At 37.6% G+C, this 23050-nt stretch overlaps 1 protein-coding gene across 1 annotated transcript in view; it reads right to left on the bottom strand.

The window, feature by feature from the left end:
• Positions 1 to 427: 427 nt before the first annotated feature.
• The window catches only part of PDGFC (platelet derived growth factor C), a 116295-nt gene continuing 93672 nt past the window's right edge, over positions 428 to 23050 (bottom strand). Inside the window, exons 4-6 of the mRNA XM_054383209.1 lie at positions 8645 to 8852; positions 1211 to 1428; positions 428 to 544 (exon numbers count right to left, since the gene is read on the bottom strand). Of these exons, the coding sequence (XP_054239184.1) occupies positions 428 to 544; positions 1211 to 1428; positions 8645 to 8852 (543 nt within the window). The remainder of the gene's footprint in view (positions 545 to 1210; positions 1429 to 8644; positions 8853 to 23050) is intronic.

Genomic DNA, 23050 nt, shown 5'->3' with positions numbered 1-23050 from the left:
AAGTAGTGAAACACAGAAAGATTTCAGATGTTTTCGACCCAAGGCCAGATGTACTGGAGCTGTAGGAATGAGACAGCCAGCAGGATCAAGTCTCCATGATGTGAGCCGTCTAACTTTGTTCTTACTCCTAAATTATAAATCCATGTATTGCCAAGGAAATCGTGGGGGAGAAAACAATACATATATTTTAAATCCCTCATTGATGACTTTCTCCTGTCCTTTCATTGGGCCTCCAAACAGAGCTGTCACACAACATATAATCCCAGTTTGGCTTCTTCTCTTTTTAGAGCTCTCTCTAAATCTTGAAGACAGAAGATTCCCAAAGCAAACAACTGAGATTACAGAAGGAGATAATGCACAAGCCCCATAATAGAATCAGCCATTGATTGAATGTGCTTTGAAAGAAAACAGCACAATTAAATCATGTTTATCCTTCAGTATTGCCTTTGCACACACAGTCACACTCCTCATGGTGTTCCAAGGGTACATCTGTCAAAGATTTATGCAATCCCCGGACACCAATCCTTGGCTTCAGCTGAAGAACCTGAAGGAGAAGAAGCCAAGTATCAAGAAAACAGCAAGTGTTTCATCACACATCCAGACTATGAGCTAGACTGCACTGGAAACACAGTGGGTGATGGAAGCATATTAAAAGAAAAAAAAAAGCTTTTCCCAGCTAAATTTCTTCATGTATTACAGCCCTAATTATTACCTGTTTTTACCTCAAGCCCTTTAAAAAAATAATTGAAATATGTTGAACAGATACTTACTTCTATCCAAAAAAGTCTTGAAGTTTCATATATCTATTTGATTTTATTTAATACCAGTACAGCTAACCCAAAGGAATTATTTGATAATTCTATAATAAATTTAGCCATAGATTTATAACAATGGAAATGGACACATATCTGTTCCTTCATAATGTTCACATCTACCAAGAGAGAAAGATGAACAAGTAGTGATGTGTCTGAACTGCACCAATAAACAAATGCCTCAGGAATGACTTAATAGTTCCACAAAAACATCTTTCACCAAGGAAGATAGTATGTTTTCATGTAACACCTCATTAAAATTGTGCAAAAAAAAATTACTACAAGAGCAATACATAAGTTTTAAAAATATGAATACTGGTGCATTTCTATAGCAACAATAAATTCCCTAATTTGCTTTGAGTATTTCCAAACATGCAAATCTGAAAAACCCCATATACCTCGTGGTATTTTTTGGTGACTTTTGTTGGTACACATTGGCACTCATTGCAGCTCTGATGACAACAGGCACAGTTTCCACCACAACGCTTAACCAGAAGACACAATGGCCAGAAGATGGTGTCGGTTCGCTTCAGCTCCTCCCTTAGTGACACTGAGAAGTTGCGAGGAGTACAACTATACAGCCGCACTTCTTCCTTTAGGAGGTTGAGATCCACCACTGCAAAGAGACAAACTGGTGACTTTCTCATTCATAATCCCACTTCATTGGTGGTAAACCAACTTCAGCAGTGCAGAAGCCATGAGGAAAGATCACTTTTTTGTAGGTGGTAGAGGTTCAGCACACAAGTATAACAGAGCAGTTATACGAATACCATGAAACCTAAAAGGAATGATCGTTGTATAGAAATAGTCAGCAATTATTTTGTGTCTGGCACAGCTGGTTCAAATCAACAGAGCAAGTTTTGGCTGATATGTATCAATGTTTTATCACATCCTACTGGGGTTCCCTTTGTTCCCCCTCATACTCTTGAGCACTGCTAGAGCATTAATATAGCATTCTATATGCTAAATTTTGATTGGATAAATACAGACAGCAACTAAGAATCCTGAAAACATCCAAACATATTTTTAATTCATTTGGATAAAGCATTCAAACTTCTTCCCTGCTAGAATTTCAATTATTTCTTCTCTGTAAGGGTGATGCAAGTATAAGAAAAAAATCAAACTATTTACATCTATGAGGAACTGACTTCCATGTGTTAAGAACTTCAAGAAGTTATGTTATCATCTGTGAATACTGCACAGACAAACAGGTACACGTCGCTATATAACTATTAGCGTACTCCATTTTTCACTTTCTACATTACAGCAGCATATGTATCATGTTCTGTGGCTCTTCAAGTTTCATTTTCACTTGATAGTCTATTTCATATATTCTTCCTGCACCTAACTTGTAGTGCAATTTAAAGATATTAAGATATTTAAAGATATTAATATTTGACATCGGTTTCCCTATAAACTGGTTCCATTGTGTCATACTGAAGTTTCACTATACCATTGGTTCAACAAGCTCATGCAAAGAGCTAAAAGAGGGCAACCTTCTTTAGGTTCACCTTAGCTGCCTGGACAAGAAGTAACAGACATAGAGAGAGACTCCATAACCCCTCTGGGCAGCCTGTTTCAGTGTTTTGTCATCCTCACAGTGAAAGCTTTTCCTCATCTTTCCATGGAACTTCCTATGCCTCAACTTCCAACCACTGCCTCTTGTCCTGTCATTGGGCATCACCAAGAAGAGCCTGACTCCATCCTCTTGGCGCTACGTATTTATAAACATTAATGAGTTTCCTCTTCTCCAAACTAAAGAGACCTAGCTCCCTTCTTGTAAGGAAGATGTTCCACTCCCTTAATCATTTTTGTGACTCTGTGCTGGACTCTTTCAAACAGTTCTCTGTCCTTCTTGAAATGAAGGGCCCAGAACTAGACACAATATTCCAGATGTGGCCTCATCAGGGCAGAGCAGAGGGGCAGGAGAACCTCTCTCGACCTACTAACCACACCCCCTCTAACATACCCCAGAATACCGTTTGCCTTCTTGGCCACAAGATCATATTGTGGCACATTGTCACTCTTCCATCCACTAGGTCCTTTTCCCCTTCACTGCTCTCCAACAGGTCAGTCCCCAACCTATACTGATACATAGCGTTATTCCTTTCCAGGTGCAAGACTCTATACTTGCCCTTGTTGAATTTTATCAAATTTCTCCCTGCCCAACTCTCCAGCCTAAGTCCCATTGAATGGTAGCACAATCCTGCAGTGTGTCAGTCACTCTACCCAGTTTGGTGTCATCAGCAAACTTGCTGACATTGCACTCCTTGCCCTCATTCAGGTTGTTAAGGAATATATTGAATAGTACTGGTGCCAGTACCAGCCACTGAGGCCTCCAACTAGACTCCATCACACTGACCACAACTCTCTGACTTCTTTGCTTCAACCAGTTCACAATCCACCTCACTACCTAATCATGCAGAGCACACTTTCTCAGTTTAGCTGAAAAGATGCTGTGGGAGACAGTGTCAAATGCTTTACTGAAATAAAAAAAACCCACACACATCCACTGCTCTACCATTATCTATCCACCTGGTTATGTCCTCATAAAAAGCTATCAGGTTGGTCAAACGTCACTTCCCCTTGGTAAAACCATGTTGATCATGATCTGGGATCTTTTGTCTGAATTATTTCTCTCCAAACCTACTACCATTAAGGAATGTCTAACTAGAGGCAGCCCATCTGGTAAAAAACAAACCACAACACAAAACCACCACCACAAAAACAACTAAAAAAGCAAACCCTATGATAATATGACTACTGAGATGACTGAACAAAGCAGCAAAGAGCTTTAAACCAATGGGTTTCTCAAGAAGAAAATGGGAAAAATAACCCTATTCATATTATTTGGAAAATACTGTATAACTTTTCTGGCAGTTTGTAAATAAAAAGATATAAAATAAAGTTAAAATATGTTCCTGATCTGAACCACACTCTTTTCCCCCCCTCTTCTAACTATGTAAAGAGTCTCTAAAGGTCACCAAGAACTTCAGCCTATCAAGGCAAAATAATACCTCTCAATTCTATTAAATATGTGAGAAATAAAGATAAAATGAAATAAGCTGGAGACATTCAAGAGAAGACTGGATGAGGCACTTAGTGCCATGGTCTAGTTGATTGGATAGGGCTGGGTGATAGGTTGGACTGGATGATCTTGGAGGTCTCTTCCAACCAGGTTGATTCTATGATTACAAGATAAATAAAACAATAGGATAATAAAGAGAATTTAAATATTATATTATAATATTCTATAAATAATATAGATAATATAATAATAAAATAAAGAGAATTTAGAACCTGCATTTCTCTAGTACTGTACCAGGAGCAGATCTTTGGGCAGCAATTTCATTTCATTTCATGTGCTTTCAAACACTTCTTTTGCAGATCATATCCATATACTGGCGTTCATAATTAAGGGTTTATTGTGAAAGGTCAGCTAAACACACTGAAGCCTTTGCTCTGCTTGCACTTACAGTGAGTGCCAAGCTGGGGCACTTCATTCCATCACTATCAGGTTAACATAGGCTCCTAAATAAACAATCTGATCTTTAAAAGCATGGAGTGTGTAACAACTCCAATAAAGTTACTGATAGGATGCCTGCCTGCCTCCCACACTCCAAGAGCATTCCTTGGAGAAAGCTGAGAAGGTAGCAGAAGAAAAGAAAGACACAACTTCCAGGGGAGAGATTCACTGTGAGAAATTAGAAATGATTTAGGCTCTTCTGATCAGCTAATAGCTGTAGGCTGAGTCATTTAGAAGGTGGACATATCTACCTCCATTAATCAAGGACTGTGGATAGGAATGGAGTATTTCTTTCTTCTGTTATGTTTTTAAACATAAGATAACTGCCTGAAAGAGGATAAAATGCCTAAAGCATGAGAGAATTGCTAGTTCTACTAATACTTTCTACTGGTAGGTTTCTACAGAGGCTGACATGTTTGGTACAACAACAGTTTGAGAAGCTAAATCCGTGCACAATTCAGAACACAATTGCTGCTCAGTCCTTCACCATGAGAAACGGAAAACAGAGGCTAGGCACTGATGATGCTTCCAGCAAGCCCATCAACTAGTGGGAGAGAGATGCCTATGTAGCATTGTGCTTCTCTGCTACTTCCTGCCTACTGGCAGCAATAGATGAATGCATCTATTTCCCAGCCTAGCTGTAGTTATATCATAGAGGAAAGGGCAACGAGCTGCAAGTGTATCTTATCAGAAGACTGGAAAAAAATTGAACTGAAACCCTTAGACCTACAGGCTTAAATTTTAAAAAGTGCTGTGGAAGAACATGCAGTTTGTTTGTAGCAGATAGCTTTTAGTATGCCTTGCTGTTACAACAGTCTTTGAGATGAAAAATGTCCTTTTTGGTTTCTATGCTTTACCCTGTACTAAGGTATATGGCTGCTATACCTCACAATGAACTCTTGCCCTACCTTATGTAATTCAATTTCATTAAAAAGTCCATGGTAAATTTATCTAGTGCTTATTTAATCACTTCTTTGAAGTGTGTGAATGAAGCTGTTATTTTTTCAAAGAGTATCTGTCTGTCCAAAATTTATTTTAACACACTGTGGGCATGAAGCTAGATGAGAGAATGTATATATTCCCTTAAAATTGTTTACTTAACCACAATAAAAGGTTATGTGGATTTCCCAAGTGCACTGAGTTGCAGTACCTGTTATAATGTGAACATTTAAACACTCCTTCAACTTGACTTCCACTCATGTATCATGTTTGACACAACAGTCAAAGTTCTTTTGTCTAGCACTAGCTCATGAGGAATTAAAGGCTCTGCAATAACCCATGAATGTGAAACACTAAAATAAAAATAAGAGGAGAAGGATACAAAAGGAGAAAGAAATGTAGATCCAAGTAGGTCTATAGTAAAGTCTATTTCAGTAGTGTTCCTTCACTGGCACATTCAACTGAAGTAATACATGTTCACACCAGCCTGGAAGTAAGTGTTCTGCAACAGGCAATCCAACTGCCTGGAAACTTCTGGGATATGTATGGAATACCATGGGGAATCCTCTTTCCAAAACATTTTTCCAGCTGGATGCTGCTTTCAAAGTCAACGAAACAAATTCTGGTTGTGGCACTTGTGTGTCAGCACAGATAGCAGCACTCATTTTCATTCCTAAGCACATTAGAGATGTTTATGGGAATACAAATTTCTTAATGGCTCCTGTAACAGGACAGGGCTGTTAAAAAAAGCACAAAGGAATTGAAATATATATAATAAAACAAAAAAAGCCACATAACTATACGGAAAAGGGTCTACTAAGGCCTATGATTGGATTGTGACTCTCTTCTTAAGCAGACTTCAGAATATCATGTAATGATTATGTGAGAAGTGATGGAGTAATTTTTTTTGGACAGGAAAATATATTTTATATTTAAGTATGCTTAATATTATAAAAGAATTTAGGACTATATTTAGACATCAAAGCCGCTGAACGTAGTGTTTCTCCTTTCCTGGCTAGAAGTTTTTGAAAGCATTTTATCCAGAGAAACCATCAGACACTGAAGTTCTCTGGAATTTACATTGTCTAAATATAATCTTTTTCATATGAATTATTAAGTAGGAGTAAAGGACAATAGTCTTCTCTATATAAAGTAATGTACACTTTTAATTACATTTGCAGTTAATCTAGATGTAAACTGATGTTTGCCTATGAAAGCAGGACAGTAATTTAGCTTTTACACTGAAATACTACAAAAAGAAGACTGATCTAATTATAGAATCAAAGAGTCTGAAAAACCCAAATGTTTTAGGGCATGCACTTCTCCCAAACATTTCTTTAAAAAGTTGTTAAATACAGCAAACATGCTACTAGAAGGAATTAAAAAAAAAAAAGTAAAAAACAAACAAACAAAAAACCCCAACCCCCCAACCAAAACATTTTGCTTTCCCTATCTATTGAATAGACCTACCAGTTAATACTATGTCATCTCAAACAGATATATTTTCCACCTCAGGCTATTACATTACACACTCAGTAATGCAGTCTGAGGGTGGTCTCTTAAAGATAAATGTGGCAATACTGTAATATATTTATTCAGTGGGGAAAAAAAATAATCTCTTTCAGACTCTAATTAGAAGTCTCTAAAAGATTTACTTTGTTTCTTTCTAAAATACATCTTTCAGGGCGTTGTTTTTGTCTATACAGATGTTACCCAACACCTGCATTTTAGTTTAAGTAGGGTTTCACAAATTAAATTTTATTTTCTCCCACTTACTCCATGCTTATGGAATACGTTTGGCAAATAATGGATCTCTTTAATTATCAATGTGTTAAATGAGTATATGAAAGGCACAGTACATCCCTGAAAGCTTTTAAAGAGATTTCCTCCTCTCTAACTCCTGATTTAATTGCTGTGTGCATAGCTGTAACAATACAGGTAGGGTAAAAGGGTTGATTTTTAGGCTCTGATCCAAAAACTAGCTGTCAAAAAGCTTTGAACTATGAAAGCTTTTACTTCCTCCCTTTTCTTGCTGATCAGATGATAAACTATTTGGTGTTTGTCAGAGGGGTTTATTCATTTATGCTCATATATTTTCATTTTCATGCTGCATAATAAAGGAGGCATTGCCTGCATACCATCCATCCACAAGGAATCCATAAGCATGAAAGAGCGAGCAGCATTTGGATGATATGTGGTAGAAAACTCATAAATGTCAAATGTATTTAGAAAATGACTTGCTGAACAAGAAATAGCCCCACAAGTCTTGAAATACATAATCTGCTTTACATCTGATTAAGTTGACAACTGTATGATAAAACTGGACATGGACACATGGATTTTTGTGAAGTAACATGGAAGAAAAACATTTAGCCAATTGCTCTCAGTTCATATGGTGCAGAGACTGGAAGAGTTCTAGAGAACTTGCATGATAAAATAAGTCTAAGAAATTAGCCAACCCAAACAAAAAATGGTTTTGCCTTCCTTAATATAAGAAACACAGAAAGTTAGATTATTTCATTCAGCCAAGATGCCCTTCTACTTTTTGGGAATAAAGATCTCCCAGGTTCAGAAAACCACCCTGTCTGCTTCTGGTTTGTTTTTATGTTCTTTGGGTTTTTTTCCCTTTGTTATTTTATCCTTCTAAATTCCTTTAACTTTTAAGTTTAGTTATTGTCCTTCACAGATAATATCCTAGTGAGGACCCATCTAGAATACTGCATCAAGTTCTGGGCTCCCCAGTTCAAGAAGGACAGGCATCTACTTGAGAGAGTACAATGGAGAGCTACAAGGATGATTAAGGGACTGGAGCACATGCTTTATGAGGAAAAGGTGAGAGACCTGGAGCATTTTAGTCTGGAGAAGAGAAGACTGAGAGGGGATCTAATAAATCATATGAATATATGAAGGCTAGGTGTCAGGAAGGAAGGGATAGCCTCTTCTCACTTGCTCTCTGTGATAGGACAAAGGGCAAGGGATATAAACTACAGCACAGGAAGCTCTGCCTCACCATGAGGAAGAACTTCATTGTGAGGGTCACAGAGCACTGGAACAGGCTCCCCAGAGGTTGTGGAGTCTCCTTCACTGGAGACCTTTAAGACCTAGATGCATTCCTGTGCAACCTACACTAGGTTACATGGTCCTGCTCTGGCAGGGGGGGTTGGACTCGAAGATCTCCAGAGGTCCCTTCCAACCCCTAACATTCTATGATCCTGTGAGTATGGCTAACAACAATGATCTCTGCTGTATTTCTAACATTCCTTTCTTCAAACAAAAATTCAAAGTGAAGAATGCTCTTAGTTACTGTTTCTTTGATAAGAAAACATACCCATAGAAAGCTGCAAGGCCAGACAGAAGAGTAATTTACCTCTTGATTTCCTCCCATGAATGTACGCTTTTCCAAGAAGCTGCCATGTCGGCCTGTACAAATCTTCCAAATCCAGTTGCCACCGATCTGGTTCAAGGTACCGGATAAGTTCTTCCACAGTGCTGAACCCAGCAACAGCATTGTTTAATACATCTAATGGCAAAGATGATGGGGGTAGCAATGATGGGCTAGGTGCTTCTGTGTGGTGCTGCAATCAAAGCCAAGAGAAGAGTACTGGTCAGAGGGTTAATGGATCTGCTTTGATGAAGCACTTTTATGAAGTTACATAGCTGGAAAAGTTTGTAAGTGGCCAGCTTGCTTCCAACATACAAGTTTAACTAATAACACTAATGACAAGAGTCAAAAAATACCTAATTATTCTTCAGCAACAATTGTAAATGAACTTCTACTATACAGCTTTCTCTCTTACATTCCTAGTCTTGGAAACAGCATGCCATTATACCTGTCCTTCAAAGCAGCTCACTGGGTGACAATCTTCTATAAATAGAACAAGGAGTGATTTGAAAATATGGTCCCATTACAGGTAATTTCTGCAACACTCTAGAAACCTGCAGAAACACACATTTCATATCCTGCCTTTCCTCTGAAACTTAGCCGCAATCTTTGTCTTATTGTTTTTCAATGTAAAATATGAACATACCCTCATACAGAGATAGCTCTTATCTACAGACAGAAAAAAGCACCAGTTGTGTTTCATACAGCACTAAGAATTCTCTTTCTGATTAAACAATAGTGAACGGAGTAACAATAACATTTAGCATTACTGTAAGTATTTCCCTATTAAGAAGAAAAAAACCCACACACCAGTTTTCTGAAGGTATCAGTAGTACTTCAACGATGCAATTGCGTACTGCAAAAGTCTGTGTACTTTCCTGCAGCACGCATCTCACCGACTAACTCACTGAGTCACAGATTTTCAGTCACAGGAAATTCAAACAAAGAGGGACTTCTGCTTTTGCTCGCTCTAAAATTTGATTTTAAATGATGCATTGATTTGTATTTTCAAAATAACAAAAAACGCAGGAAGGGCAATCTAGCAGGAAGCTGATGCTGCATCACCATAAGTGATTTTAGGCTTTTATATAGAATGACAATTCTAAAGAAGTTATGTCCACAGTACTACACTAGAGCATGGACCTTTTAAGGAAGATGAAGAAAGATTTGAAAATAATGACACCTTAGTGTAATAGAAAGGACAAGAAATCTTGACCTTACATGAGTAGTGGTACATGCATCATTGCTCTCAAGTGTAGTCTCTGTAAGACTTACGGAAAATTTATTCACTGTAAGTACAGTTGGGTTTTGTGAATGGTTGCCCAGAGAGGCTGCACAGTATCCGTCACTGGAGGAATTCAGTACCTGACTGGATAAAGCCTGAGCAATGGTCTGACCTCAGAACTGACCTTACCTGAGCAGAAGGTTAAACTAGACCAGGCCTGAGGTCCTTTGCTCAATTTTCCTGTAACAAACCTACAATTCAATATTAAGAATGAAGAACCGAATGTTCCTCCAATAAGTAAACTAACATGCTTCTTGTTCCTTCCCTGTTAAGTGTCTGTTCATATTTTTATATTTTTATATATATATATAAAAATATTCATTAACATGCATATTTATATTTAAAAATCCTTATGCCTCATGTCAAAATTGCACTCTCGGTACTCTATACTCAGCACGCTGTACATTGTAATATTTTCATCTAAAATGTCAGATGAATTGTATTCATTTCCCTTTTAAAAAGAATCAAATTGTTGAGAAATGTAACAACTACGCAAGCAAAAAAAACATAATAAAATAATCCATACAACGCTATGTGCTAGACATAATTTTTCCAAAATACATATGCCTCTAACAGCTGCATTTCATACCAGTAATTACATTTTCCTTTCTGTGCTCTCAATTCTATTAAATAACCATTTTTGGTTTCAGCTAAATGTGTGGTTGAAGGGGTAGCAAATGAAAGTAACCACCAAACCCTCCCTTTTTTTTTTGCTTCGAAGGTTTTTCTCTCTCCACCACCAAGAAATGCAGTCACTAGAATGGTTGTGCTGATTTTAACTGTGAATCTCGCAAAGATAATACAAAACATCTAGTGTGCTATTAACTTCACCAGATTTTCAATCTTGCTAATCTAGCACAGTTTCCAATAGAGGGAGTGAAGTAGTTGTTTTCCATTTTGGATAACTCTGAATTTCAAAATGTTGAAATATTTCTTTCCTTCTCTCCATTGCCCACACTAAAAATAAGAACATGTTGACCCACCTATTCAGTTATGATAATAAATCAACAGATTCTGGTCTATAATTTAAATATTTCCTCTTAACAAAACATACTGCTCAGCAAGTTTCAAAATAGTGCTGTGACACTGCAATTCAGATGGTAAAAAAAAAAAAAAGTGATGGAATTTTTCTTCTGGATTTTCTCCATAATGATGTATTTGTAACAGCCATGTTTTCTGGTTTGAAGATATAGGGTTTTGCTAAGGTAAAAAACAAAATAAGGATCAAATGGTAGAACTAGTACTTGAAGGAAAAAAAATATCTATCCTGCCTCCAGATGAAGAATTTGTTTTGGTGTCTCACTTCTACTGGGAATTTTTGGTGCCAACAAATAGATGGATTCCAGATGAAAATCCATTGGTCTAGAATCTATTTCCACATTTACAACTTAGAACGTGCACGCTTACCAGTACACACATCGGAACTAACCCACTGATTTATGTACTTTTGGATTCAGTAAGCATTTGCCTGAATTAAAATGCTATGAGAATACGGTGAATCACTGAGCTTAACAGTGATACAATTAAAGTTGTCATCACTTTCTAATCATTCTTACAGCAAACCAAAACAAAGTAATTGAAACAGAAAATTGCACAACTTTGAAGACGAATGTTTCAGAATAGAGTTGTTAAAATCTCAAGATTAAGAAAGTTTTTCCCTATAATTGCTTAATTTAGTAAATTTAAGTGTACCAAAGATTAAATATAATTGATATAAAAACCCTATAAATGCTATAACTTATTTATAAAACGTTAACATTTATGAAATCTCGATTCAATAAATTGCTTAATATAAATGTTAATTTAAACTATACTTTGCTTTTACTTGCTAAAAACTACTAATTTTCTAATTTAAACTTTTTAGACAGAATGTCTAGGACAGCATAAATGGTAGTCCTTTAACTAAAATTGTATCTTGGAATTTTATATAATTTACAGTTTCACACAGCTGTCTTGATTCTTTTTGGTGTTCTGTAGACAATGTTTACACCTACAGTAACAGAAGAAATTACTTAAATGGGCTTTTCATCACTTTAGAGCAAGTTCATGACTTCTATTACAATTCTTCCCAATTAAATAATCTCAGATAAAAATTCATGTGTCCAGAATTTAATCTACATATCTCTTGTTATTCCGATCCTTGCATGCAAGCTACTCTCTATGTAGTGCTACCTTCTCAGTAAGTCTCAATTCAATGCAGAACAGTGTGGTGTAAAAGACTCAAAAGGAGTAAGCTCTACCTGGTTTACTGCACAATAATATTGATGGAGACAATTAAAACAATCTTACAATGAAGTAGCTGTCTGTCATCACCTAACTGACTCCACAGAATGATACATGATACAATACAATGCATCCCCTATCAGGTCAGCTATCAATCACTTTAATATAACAGATATATCTTTATGATAAGAGAGACAACCCAAGACAGCAGAGAGTTGTTTAGGTATAGCAGCTATCCACAATAACTTTCCTGATGGAGAACACATATGGGGAAGTGATGTTCTCCAAGCTTTTCTACAATAGATATTAACTGCCAGTAAATGCTTCTGTCATAGTGGCACATTCACGATTAAGACCACTTTTAGACTAGAGACTGTTTTTTTTTCCTGAGCATGCACAATTGCTGTCAAGACAGATCTGAAAAACATATCAACAAGTTCTGTATGTTAATGTGATTCCTCTAGTAAATAAAACACTATAGTTTTTGGGTTTGTGCCCAGGAAACAATTTCAATTGACTTTTTAAAAGCATAAACATGATTAAAACCAAGATAGACCTAAACAGTTGAATCTTTACTGATAGTAAAAATGATTTAGGACAAAGACCAGAGCAGAAAACATAGGGCTTCTGCTGCCCTGTAGAACAGCCAAGAATGACAATTAGTGTTGGATCAAATAGAATTCTCACTAGGTCTGTTTATATTGTATTTCTTTATGTGTACTTCACTCTTTACAAAACAAATGCCTTCTAGAAATCCCCTAAGGTGTTTTTACAAGCATAAAAGGCAAATAGACCAAATTTAGTCAACAGATCAAGTTATGGGCTTGGAAAAAAGGAAACAATAAAAAGACTAACTTCACAAAACTATCCAGCCCTGGAAATTATACATAGCAACACTACCACAGAAGAAATTTAGTAAGTAATATGCATTTTAGACTGTTCACAATGTTATTTGTACAAGGAATCAAAGCTATTCCATCTAGCCTCTTTCTTAAAGAAAAAAAAGGAAGACACACCTTACACCTAAGTGACCATCAGTGAAGCAGTAAACCTCAACAAAAACTGCAATAAGTGATTTTGAAATTAGCTAGATGAAGCTCAAAGATAAAGCATGGCTTAGTATGTAGCCTAATTTAAAGAGCTATGATTAATTTGTTTTTCTGACACATTTCCTGTGTGATCCTGGGCATTGTATTTTGGCCACAGCCTCATGGCATAAAATATCTGGCAGTAGCATCTCCTTGCTACACCAGTATGACTATATTTGTGGCTGTATCATAAACAAGAAGAAATCTTTCTGAAAAAGAGTATATATCTTTTCCTTTCTTTTTTCTTAAACTGCAGTCTTACTCACAGTGCAGAGCTCCAACAGCTAAGCCATCACAACAGAAAGCAGAGAGGCTGCTAACAAAATATTTTTAGATTTACTCTGGTGCCAGTAGATTCCTAGCATGCAGGTTTCTAACACAGCCTTATGAAATCTGTAAAATGAACATAAAGGCAAATCCCTGATCTTATAAGTTCTGTGAGAGAATGAATACATTAAACACTTATTAAATGTTCATTATTGGTTTACCTGAAGAATCGAGAAGCATTTTAGACAGATGAAGGTAAAATTCCTGAGACTGGATGTTATAATCTTTCCCATTCTGCCACTATCTATCTGTTCCTTGCAATGAACCTGCTCCAACGTTGAACCATTCAGAATAAAGCAGCACTGATCTACAACCTACACAAGACCAGATCTTAAGCACTGTCACTAAGTAAAGCCTTCTTTTTGTTCCTGTCTCACTGAATAGGATTGTCAAGGTACTGACATTACTTTCTTCAAATTAAAGGAGAGGCTAGAAGTAATTTTGTCAGCTTGCTGCAGCCACAAGTGAGGAACTTCATGTTTAATGCAATCACTGAGTTAAGACTGGAATAATAAAAAAAATGAATCAATTGCTTGGCACAACAGGACACTCAGAAGTAGTGAGTAACATGTCTAAGATTCCATCCCCACAAAAGAAATCCCTGTTTTTTCATTTACTGTCTTCAAGAAAATATTATCTTCAGTTTAGAGATAACACTCTTGAAATTCACATTACCTGCACATTCTTGTAACACAATAAAGCAAGCCTGTTTTCTTCCCTTATAATCACAAATAACCCTCTTATTAGCATCATTAGAAGCTATGAGGGACGGCAGATATCCAACTCTTTCCAAGTTTGTCTTAAGGACATAGATAGTTCTTGGCATAGTAATAGCACTTTCTTTACTCCCATAAGTATATGCAGTAGTAACTGTGAAAAGCCTCTAGAAATCCTGACCTACCTTGAAAAAGCACAAACTTTGACTTGCTCATGTGTATGCATCATAAAAAAAAGTTAATCCATTTGTGAAAGTCTGTCACTTGTAAAGACATCTTTGTGCGACATTAACCTGCACCACAACTATGGAAAATGCTAGTCCTGTTCAAGCAGCAGTGTAAAAGCATGTGGAGATGATCTGTAGCTGGGCCTGTATGCAATCACCTAAGAAGAGAAACCAAGTTGCAGGATTCTCTTCTTGTGCCTCTAGTGAAGGCATGGGAAAAAGGAGCAAAAGCAGGTAATGAATTTAGATTGCCAAAGCTGGGGAATAACACAGGGATGCTTACTCACATGTGACAGAGATGCCAGTCAGAAAGGCCGGTGCCATTCCCATCCACTGTGCAACTTATTTAGCTGAAGTGACTGGTCACAGCAGCAAGGATGGTTGCGTGAGACAGAGCAGCTCCAGGGCTGCTAAGTAGGAAGGTCTGACAAATTAAGCTCTAGTGGTGCTGAAGTAAACATGCATCTCTCATTCAGCTATCCTCGCTTCAGGGACGTAACTTCTGCAGAACAAATGACATACTGATAGGGGTACCAACCCTCCTCAATTTAATCAGCATGAGGTCCACAATGGGGGAAGCACCCCCCCCCCTTCCCCTGTTGGGCCTTCAGTTCTCTACCTTTCAAAGGCTCCCTATATTTTTTGTTCTTATATTGTGCTCCAGCCCTTTACCAAAGGCTTGTCCAGCCTCTCCTCATATGCATGCATGACTTTCCTTTTATTTCATGAGGGCCTTATTTTCTGAGTATCAAGGCACTTGAACTAAATTGCATTTTTAAGCCAAAGTTGGTTTTCTAAACTCTATGTCTGTATTTTTTGCTATGACACTTTGAGGATTGCTTTCCAAATTGTGCATCATTCCTATTTGCCTTTCCATAACTGCCAAGAGGAGAAAGGTTGTAAGAGAACAGTGCCTTTCTGTCTTTGCCTGCCTGAATAAAGATGTGTAAAAGTAGTGTTAGGAGGAGTCTAACATTTCTTCAGTTAAAGTTCTGAGATTTAAAGTTGTAACTATTCCCTCAGAGTTTCTGCACAGTTCATAGAGAAGGCCTGGAATTACAATTGTGCTAAAAACAACTGGGAGATGCTCTAAAAATCAGCAACATGTAAATTGCACAGGATGCTACTAATCATCACCATTCTTCTGACAAACTGCAGCTTTTTGCCTAAAGCCTGAGCACCATGCTTTGAAAGAAGCAGCATAAGTGTGAGAGCCACGCTTGTGAAGACAAAGATGACACATATCTAGAGCAAGTTCATAAAATCTCAGAGGATGGCGTCAACAGCAAAAATCTCTGGAAGCCATAAAAATAGTTCTGTGATTGCATAATTTTTATACCTACAATCATGTATGTGTACATTTGTACGTGCGTGTTTGTCTATGTCTAAAAATACCTTTTTTTTTTTTCCTATGATCTTATCAGTAATGATCCACAAGAATTCACTTGTGGAAAAGAGAAGAAAACGCTCGCAGTACTATGTGGTATGGAAAACCATACTGACAATACACTTCATCATGATAGCTGTAGTGTTTTCTGTTTCTAGGAAATACATACACACAGAGAATTATCTTTCTTGGATGTAGTTGCATTCCCTTTCTTGTCCCTATTCTACTGAAAGTATTTGTGAAAACAGTGATGCTTGTAATACTTTGGGCAAGAGATTTTCATTCACTGATTTTTCTTTCAGTTAATTAATGAGAGAAGAAGTACAAGCAATTCTGCTTGAAAGCTGTGTTGCCAGCATCTCTGGCAGCAGAAACCATGAAGCATACTGTCTTTGCAATGCCTATTATCCATAAAAGCTTGTAGATTCAGCCTGACAGTTGCAGGAGAAGTCAAGTTGTGATGCCTGCCTTTCTTTGCCATGGGTTTTTACAATATTTGCTTACATTAGGAATTTGCGGCAGTAGTACTGGATGCTAAGATTCTACACAAAATACTTCAAGAAATGCAAGACCTCTCATGACTTGGACATGTCTCAACTAAGTAGTCAAACAGCCTCAATCTGAAAGCATGACCTGATGTGCTGTGTTGAACAGGGAGCATTTAAAAGCAAGCAGAACAAGCTATGGTACAGACTGTCTCCCTGACAAGAAGTTTAAAAGTGAAATCAGTATGCCAGTGTCATTTAGGGCCCCCTTCCTCAAATAATTTGTCTTTTTTGTTATTTAAAGATCACTGTAGATATGCAAACTAATTTTAGGTACATAACCCCTGAGTTTTGGTTTCCACCATAAAGTTTACTCGTGGCAGAGTAATAGCTAAACCATAACTAATTCCAAATGCCTAATTTTTAGTGAGCACTGTCTTCTTGTTTATACACCTCTCTTCATAATGAGACTTTAAACAAAATTTACAGTGAGCTCTCCCCACTCCATACAAGTGTATACATATATATCTCATTAAAAAAAGTATGTCTACCTTTTGTATCCTAGTAACAACTACAAAATACTTTGATTTCTGAACTGCAGAGTAACTTGCCTTATAACATTCTCAAACCAAACATATGCAATACATTTATATACTGTGCAAAGATGTGTAGGCTCAATAATAGATATATATTTATTACATACCCTATCCAACACATAACTCCATTGAATGAATCTGATTACTTGTTCTTTATATATAGTACAGTAGTATTGCAATTAATATATTTTTGTCCCCTAAATGACAGGGAGGTTGAAGGGAGGTTGTAGCCAGGTGGGGGTTGGTCTCTTCTCCTAGGCAACCAGCAGCAGAATGAGGGGACACAGTCTCAAGTTGTGCCAGGGGAGGTGTGGTGGTTTGAAACTGTCTTTTTAATTTTTCCTTGCAAAGTTCAGAACAGAGAAAGTGAAAGAATGTAAATAAGTCACTATTGGGTGTAAGAAAGCAAAATAACGATTGTTCTAAACACTTCCATTGGATAGATAGAAATGTTTAAGAACTATTACCCAAAACAAAGTAGGCACTCTGCACATTCTGCGTTCGGCAGTGGGGGCAGTTGCTGGGCTGTCTGGCTGCTGTTTCTTCTTCTCTTCTGGCTGAAGATAACACACTGACCTTGGCAGCTAAGTTAACAACTTTCTGCTCTAACTAAACTCTGCTTCTCTGTCCAGGGGGGTTTGGGGGGGAAGCTCCTGGGAGAGGGAGGCCCCTTTGGGAGGGTCCCCTTGGGGGGAAGCAAAGGGAGATCGGTTGTGCTTTTCTGTTGATTGTATATATTTGTGAATGTCGTGAATTTTGTGTATTTGTACATATTCATTGCATTTCATTGTAGATTTTAGACTTTGCTTGTAAATACAGCATTTCATTTGCTTCCAGACTGGGCTAGCCTGGTTATTGTTGGTGGGGGGGGAATTTCAGCTCTCACCGACACAGGAGGTATAGGCTGGATATTAGGAGGAAGTTCTTCACAGAGAGAGTGATTGCCCATTGGAATGGACTGCCCAGGGAGGTGGTTGGAGATATTCAAGAGAAGACTGGATGAGGCACTTAGTGCCATGGTCTAGTTGATTGGATAGGGCTGGTTGATAGGTTGGACTGAGTGATCTTGGAGGTCTCTTCCAACCTCGCTGATTCTATGATTCTAGAACCTCTTATTTTGATCAATGTGTGTTACATTTGCAATTACTTTCCAGAAGATAAATTTTATAATGAATTACATATCGAACTCTGAGAGCAGGAAAGAGAATCTCTTCTCAGCATTTTTAATGAGATCCTAATACATGTTTTTTACAGTTCAGATCAAAGTTGTATTTAGCATACAGACCCCTGGCTCCAAGATTTAACTGAAAATTAGCAGAAGGAGAGGAAAAAAAGAAACCCACAACCATAGATTAACATCATTCACTGAAACTTTGACACCATGCAAGTCCTGTAAAGACAACTCTGTTGTAGGCTAAAATACAGAACAGCTCTAAAAGGAGAATTATGATTGTAATTCACCAAGCAATAACGTCAGAGCCTCAGTGCTCAGTGACGAGTCAATGCAAAAGAGATTGCCACAGCCAAACTGCAGTGAGTACACAGATATCGTCCAAGGAATGGTTGCTCAGATCTAATTGCGCATGAGGTGATTGTGGTTGTTAGTCACTGCACTTGCATCTGTTACAGTTATGACTTACAGAAGGATTTTTATTTTGTTCTGTACACACAGCTCCAGTTCTTACTAGAGTGACAGTAGTTTAAAAGGAATAAACAATCAACCTAAGTGCAGCTGTTCTAAACAGCAAGTAGTTTTTGTACATTCTTCTAGGACAAGGGATGCAGTCAGCCATAATTAAAGAACATCATGTTTGCAGACTTTTTGTTTGTTTAATTACTCATTTTACTCAAAATCCACAAATATTTATAAAAAGCTCAACCAAATTAAACAGCAGCACGTGTTTGGAATCAGGGAATGGACTGCTCTAGGTTCCCTTTAGGTATCAGAAATGGGTAGCTGTTAGCAAAATATTTATCCTAGGAGGTTCACCAAACAATAAACACTGGGAATGACTGTTTATTAAACTAAAAAAGTGTATTTGGCAAGGATGATGAAAATTACTTCTTCAGTACATGCTATTTTAATTTGATCATTCAGTATACATGTTAAATTGCATTCCACAACAGGTTTCTGTTCATTTCCTATCACAATAAAAGGAACACACCCAACGTTCCTGTACAGCAGACACTGCAAATCAGAGCTTGTCCTGCCTTGAAGGTATAAAGTCCTTGAACAAAACATCAATTTACAGGGAAGAAACCTCAGCTTTATCCTTATGTATCTGTTCTAATGTCACCAAAGTTATCAGAGATTTATCACATTTTAGACTTTCTAGAAAAAAACCTGTTATTTACTTGCAATGTTTAAATTTGCTTTATTTGTAGCATACACGTCACAACCCAAAAAGCGTGGTAAAGACTATGGCTACATTGCCCACATAAAGATCCTCACACCATTTGAGCTAGTCAGATTTATAATTTGAGCGAGTTTTTACAGCCATATACTGCTAACAATGATGGTGTCCTGACACTCTTAACATTCAGTTGTACCACTTCCACCTATGTATTTTCTGCTATCTGCATCTCAGTTCTTATCTTGCCTCATTATTTGTTTCATCTATAGTATGCACACAAGTAGAGTCTATGTGATAAAGCAACAACTAAAAGACAAAATTAATTGGGAAAGTATGCTTAGCAAGAGAAACTTCAGAAAAACAAATAAAACCTTGTCAGTTGACGAGGAGCAAAACATTAAAAGTATACAAGCAAAATCGTAAGTATAGAAGTGTATTCAGAACAAGTATACTCAGAACTATATTCGGAAGCATAAACAGTGTTACAGGAGACTGAAACCAGAATAGGAGACAAGGCAAATCTCATTCAGTTATATTCAGAACTCAACGATAAAGCCAGACTACTGAGCTGTCAAGAGAAGTCTCAGCTGAAATACAGATTTATCTCCAGCAAATGTAAGGTATAGGCAGAGAGAAAAGGAACACTCAGGGGAAAGAGTAATAAGAAAAAGAAAACATGAACTATGATAAAAGATTGAGTGATACTAGTTTCTTTAATCTTGACAAGACTAGGCCGACAGGAGATGCAATAACAAAAATGTAAGTGAGCATCAGATGATAAGCATTTCCCTAGCCCATCTATCATAGGAGAGATCTATGTTATATATCAGAGTAAGATTTCATATTATGTCAAGCAGTGCAACAGATGATCAGGGAAATCTCTGAAATCTTCATCCCTGAATATCAGGAACATTACAAATATCTTGCAAGAATGAGCTTGCATTTCTCTGATTGCATGCACAGCTTCTATCTGGTAACCTTCTTGTTTCTTCAAATAATAAAATTGAAATGCTTAATTCTAGAAAACTATTAAGTCCAAATCATTTTAAAACCTATGCCATTGATTAGCTATGCCAAATCCTTATATATACATTATCAGATTCTAATAAACCTTTTCCCTCAGTGAATACTTCTTAATTTCTACATTTTAACCCTTTATATTTATTTTATTAATGCTGTAATAAAAATCAGTAACTGTATACCTGTATACTTAAATATATTTTGCAGATAAATGCTTTTTTGTCTTTTTGTTGCATGCCAATGCACAAGCCCTTAACTCACATGAGAATTCATGAAATTACTCCAATTCTGGACTTCAATTTAGCTGCTTCTTTTTGAAGAAAAGTAGGGAGTCACAAGTTTTTAATAAAAGCTAGTTCTTTGATAGTATCATCTACATTTTCTTTGAAGTATTTCTGCCATGCTCTGTTTTCTGTCCCTATGACCACTATTTAAAAAGCATTCTTCAAAAACAGTTTGAAAGCAGACTACTTTCTATTTCCAGTAGACTCCCATGAAATTCTGTACTACTTAAAGCATGAACAAAGCTATTAAAATAAATCAGACTGAATTTTAAGGCATCGCTACAAGTAATTACCTCAGCACGATTCTTGCTGTTACTAGGAAAAAAAATCTTTGAAAAAATCCATTTACTTTTATTATAACGAATAAATATGTTTTTGTACAAGCAATTTCTTCTCAGTCCCTTCCTTGACACAGCTAAAATGAATAAAAAAAAAGAAGGAAAGATGAAGTCTGCCAAGTAATAAACCCACAGTATTAACAAATCCAGTAGGCCATTTCTAACCACATGAAAGAAAAGAGGATTATCAAGAGTCTCAGCATGGATTCACTAAGGGGAAATCTTGCTTGACTAATCTATAGCTGCCTATGAAGGCATGACCAAATGGATAGATGAAGGGAGAGCAGTGGATATCGTCTATGCTGACTTCAGCAAGGCTTTTGATACTGTCCCAAATAACATCCTCGTAAACTCAAGATAAACAGGTTAGATGACTGGACCATAGGGTGGGTTGGTAACGGGCTCAACAACAGAGTTCAGAGAGTTGTAATCAGCAGCACAGTATCCAGTTGGAAGCCTGTGGCCAGTAGTGCTCCCCAGGAATCAGTACTGGGTCCGGTTTTGTTCAATATCTTCATTGATGACATGGATGAGAGGATTGAGTGTACCCTCAGCAAGTTCACTGATGATACGAAAACAGGGGTGTGGCTGACACACTGGAAGGCTGTGCTGCCATCCAATGAGATCTGGACAGGCTGGAGAGCTGGGCGAAGGCAAACCTCATGAAGTTCAGTAAGGGCAAGTGCAGAGTCCTGCATCTGGGGAGGAATAACACCACGCAGCAGTACAGACTAGGGCTCATCCAGCTGGTAAGCAGCTCCATGGAGAAAGACCGTGGACAGCAAGTTATCCCTTGGACAGCAATGAGCCCTTGAGGCCAAGAAGGCCAATGGTATCCTCGGGGGCATCAAGAAAAGTGTGTCCAGCAGGTCTAGGGAAGTTCTGCTCTCCTTCTACTCTGCCCTGGTGAGACTACATCTGTAATACTGTGTCCAATTTTGGGCTCCCCAATTCAAGAGAGATAGGCATCTGCCAGACAGAGTCTAATGGAGAGCTATGAGGATTATTGCAGGACTTGAACATCTCTGCTGTGAAGAAAGACTGAGAGAAATGGGGCTGTTTAGTCTTGAGAAGAGAAGGCTGAAAGGGGATCTTGTCAACATTTGTAAATATCTGAGGGATGGGGGTCAAGATGATAGCATCAGTCTCTTTTCAGTGGTACCCAGTGATAGGACAAGGAATAACAGGTACAAGCTAGAACGCAGGAGGTTCCACCTCAACATGAGGAGACACTTCCTTACAGTGAGGGTGACAGAGCACTGGAACAGGCTGTCCAGAGAGGTTGTGGAATCTCTTTCTCCGGAGGCTTTCAAAACCCACCTGGATATATTGCTGTCCAGTCTGCACTAGGTGATCCTGCTTTGGACTCAATGATCTCTGCAGGTCCCTTCCAACCCCTAATATTCTGCAATTCTGTGATGCAGAACAAATCTCCCAAAAACTGCTAGTAATCAACTGGATTCCACTAAGCCTGACAGAGTTTCAGTTACAGCACTACTACTGTCCACAGATGTGGCCAAATTATCTTTAACTAATCTGGTCAAATAGATCAGGTATTTTAAGATCAATTTCTCTCTCTGAACATATATATATATATATGGGTTTGCTAACATAATTAACTGCAACAAATTCATGGTGACTTATGTTCTCAACCAGGACATTAATCTTCCTTGAATCTTTTAAACAAGTCCAATCAGGCATTGATTATGACCTCAGTCCTGCAATGAGAACTGCTCACACCTTGTCTCTACTTAAAGGGATCTCCCTCTGTGTGCAGCCGCTGTCTCTCACATTAGTTCTCTGTTCTTGCTTACTCACCATGCTGTGTACATGCTACAAAGCTGTAACATTCACCTGCACAAGAAAGGAAGTGCCACACACTAATGCTGCACTGATCTGAACCATTTACAATCTACTGTTCTGCCTTACAATTGCATTTAAAGAAAGTGAGATGGTTTGTTTTTTATCTCAAAAGCATAATTTTAAGAGTTGCAAATCCTTCCACAAAAGGCATTGCTCTTTCTGTTTCTCACACGTACCCTTTTTATGAAAGCTTTTTTT

The sequence above is a fragment of the Indicator indicator genome, chromosome 8, assembly GCF_027791375.1.
Source record: "Indicator indicator isolate 239-I01 chromosome 8, UM_Iind_1.1, whole genome shotgun sequence".
NCBI lineage: Eukaryota > Metazoa > Chordata > Aves > Piciformes > Indicatoridae > Indicator > Indicator indicator.
This window is presented reverse-complemented; position numbering and strand designations above follow the sequence as displayed.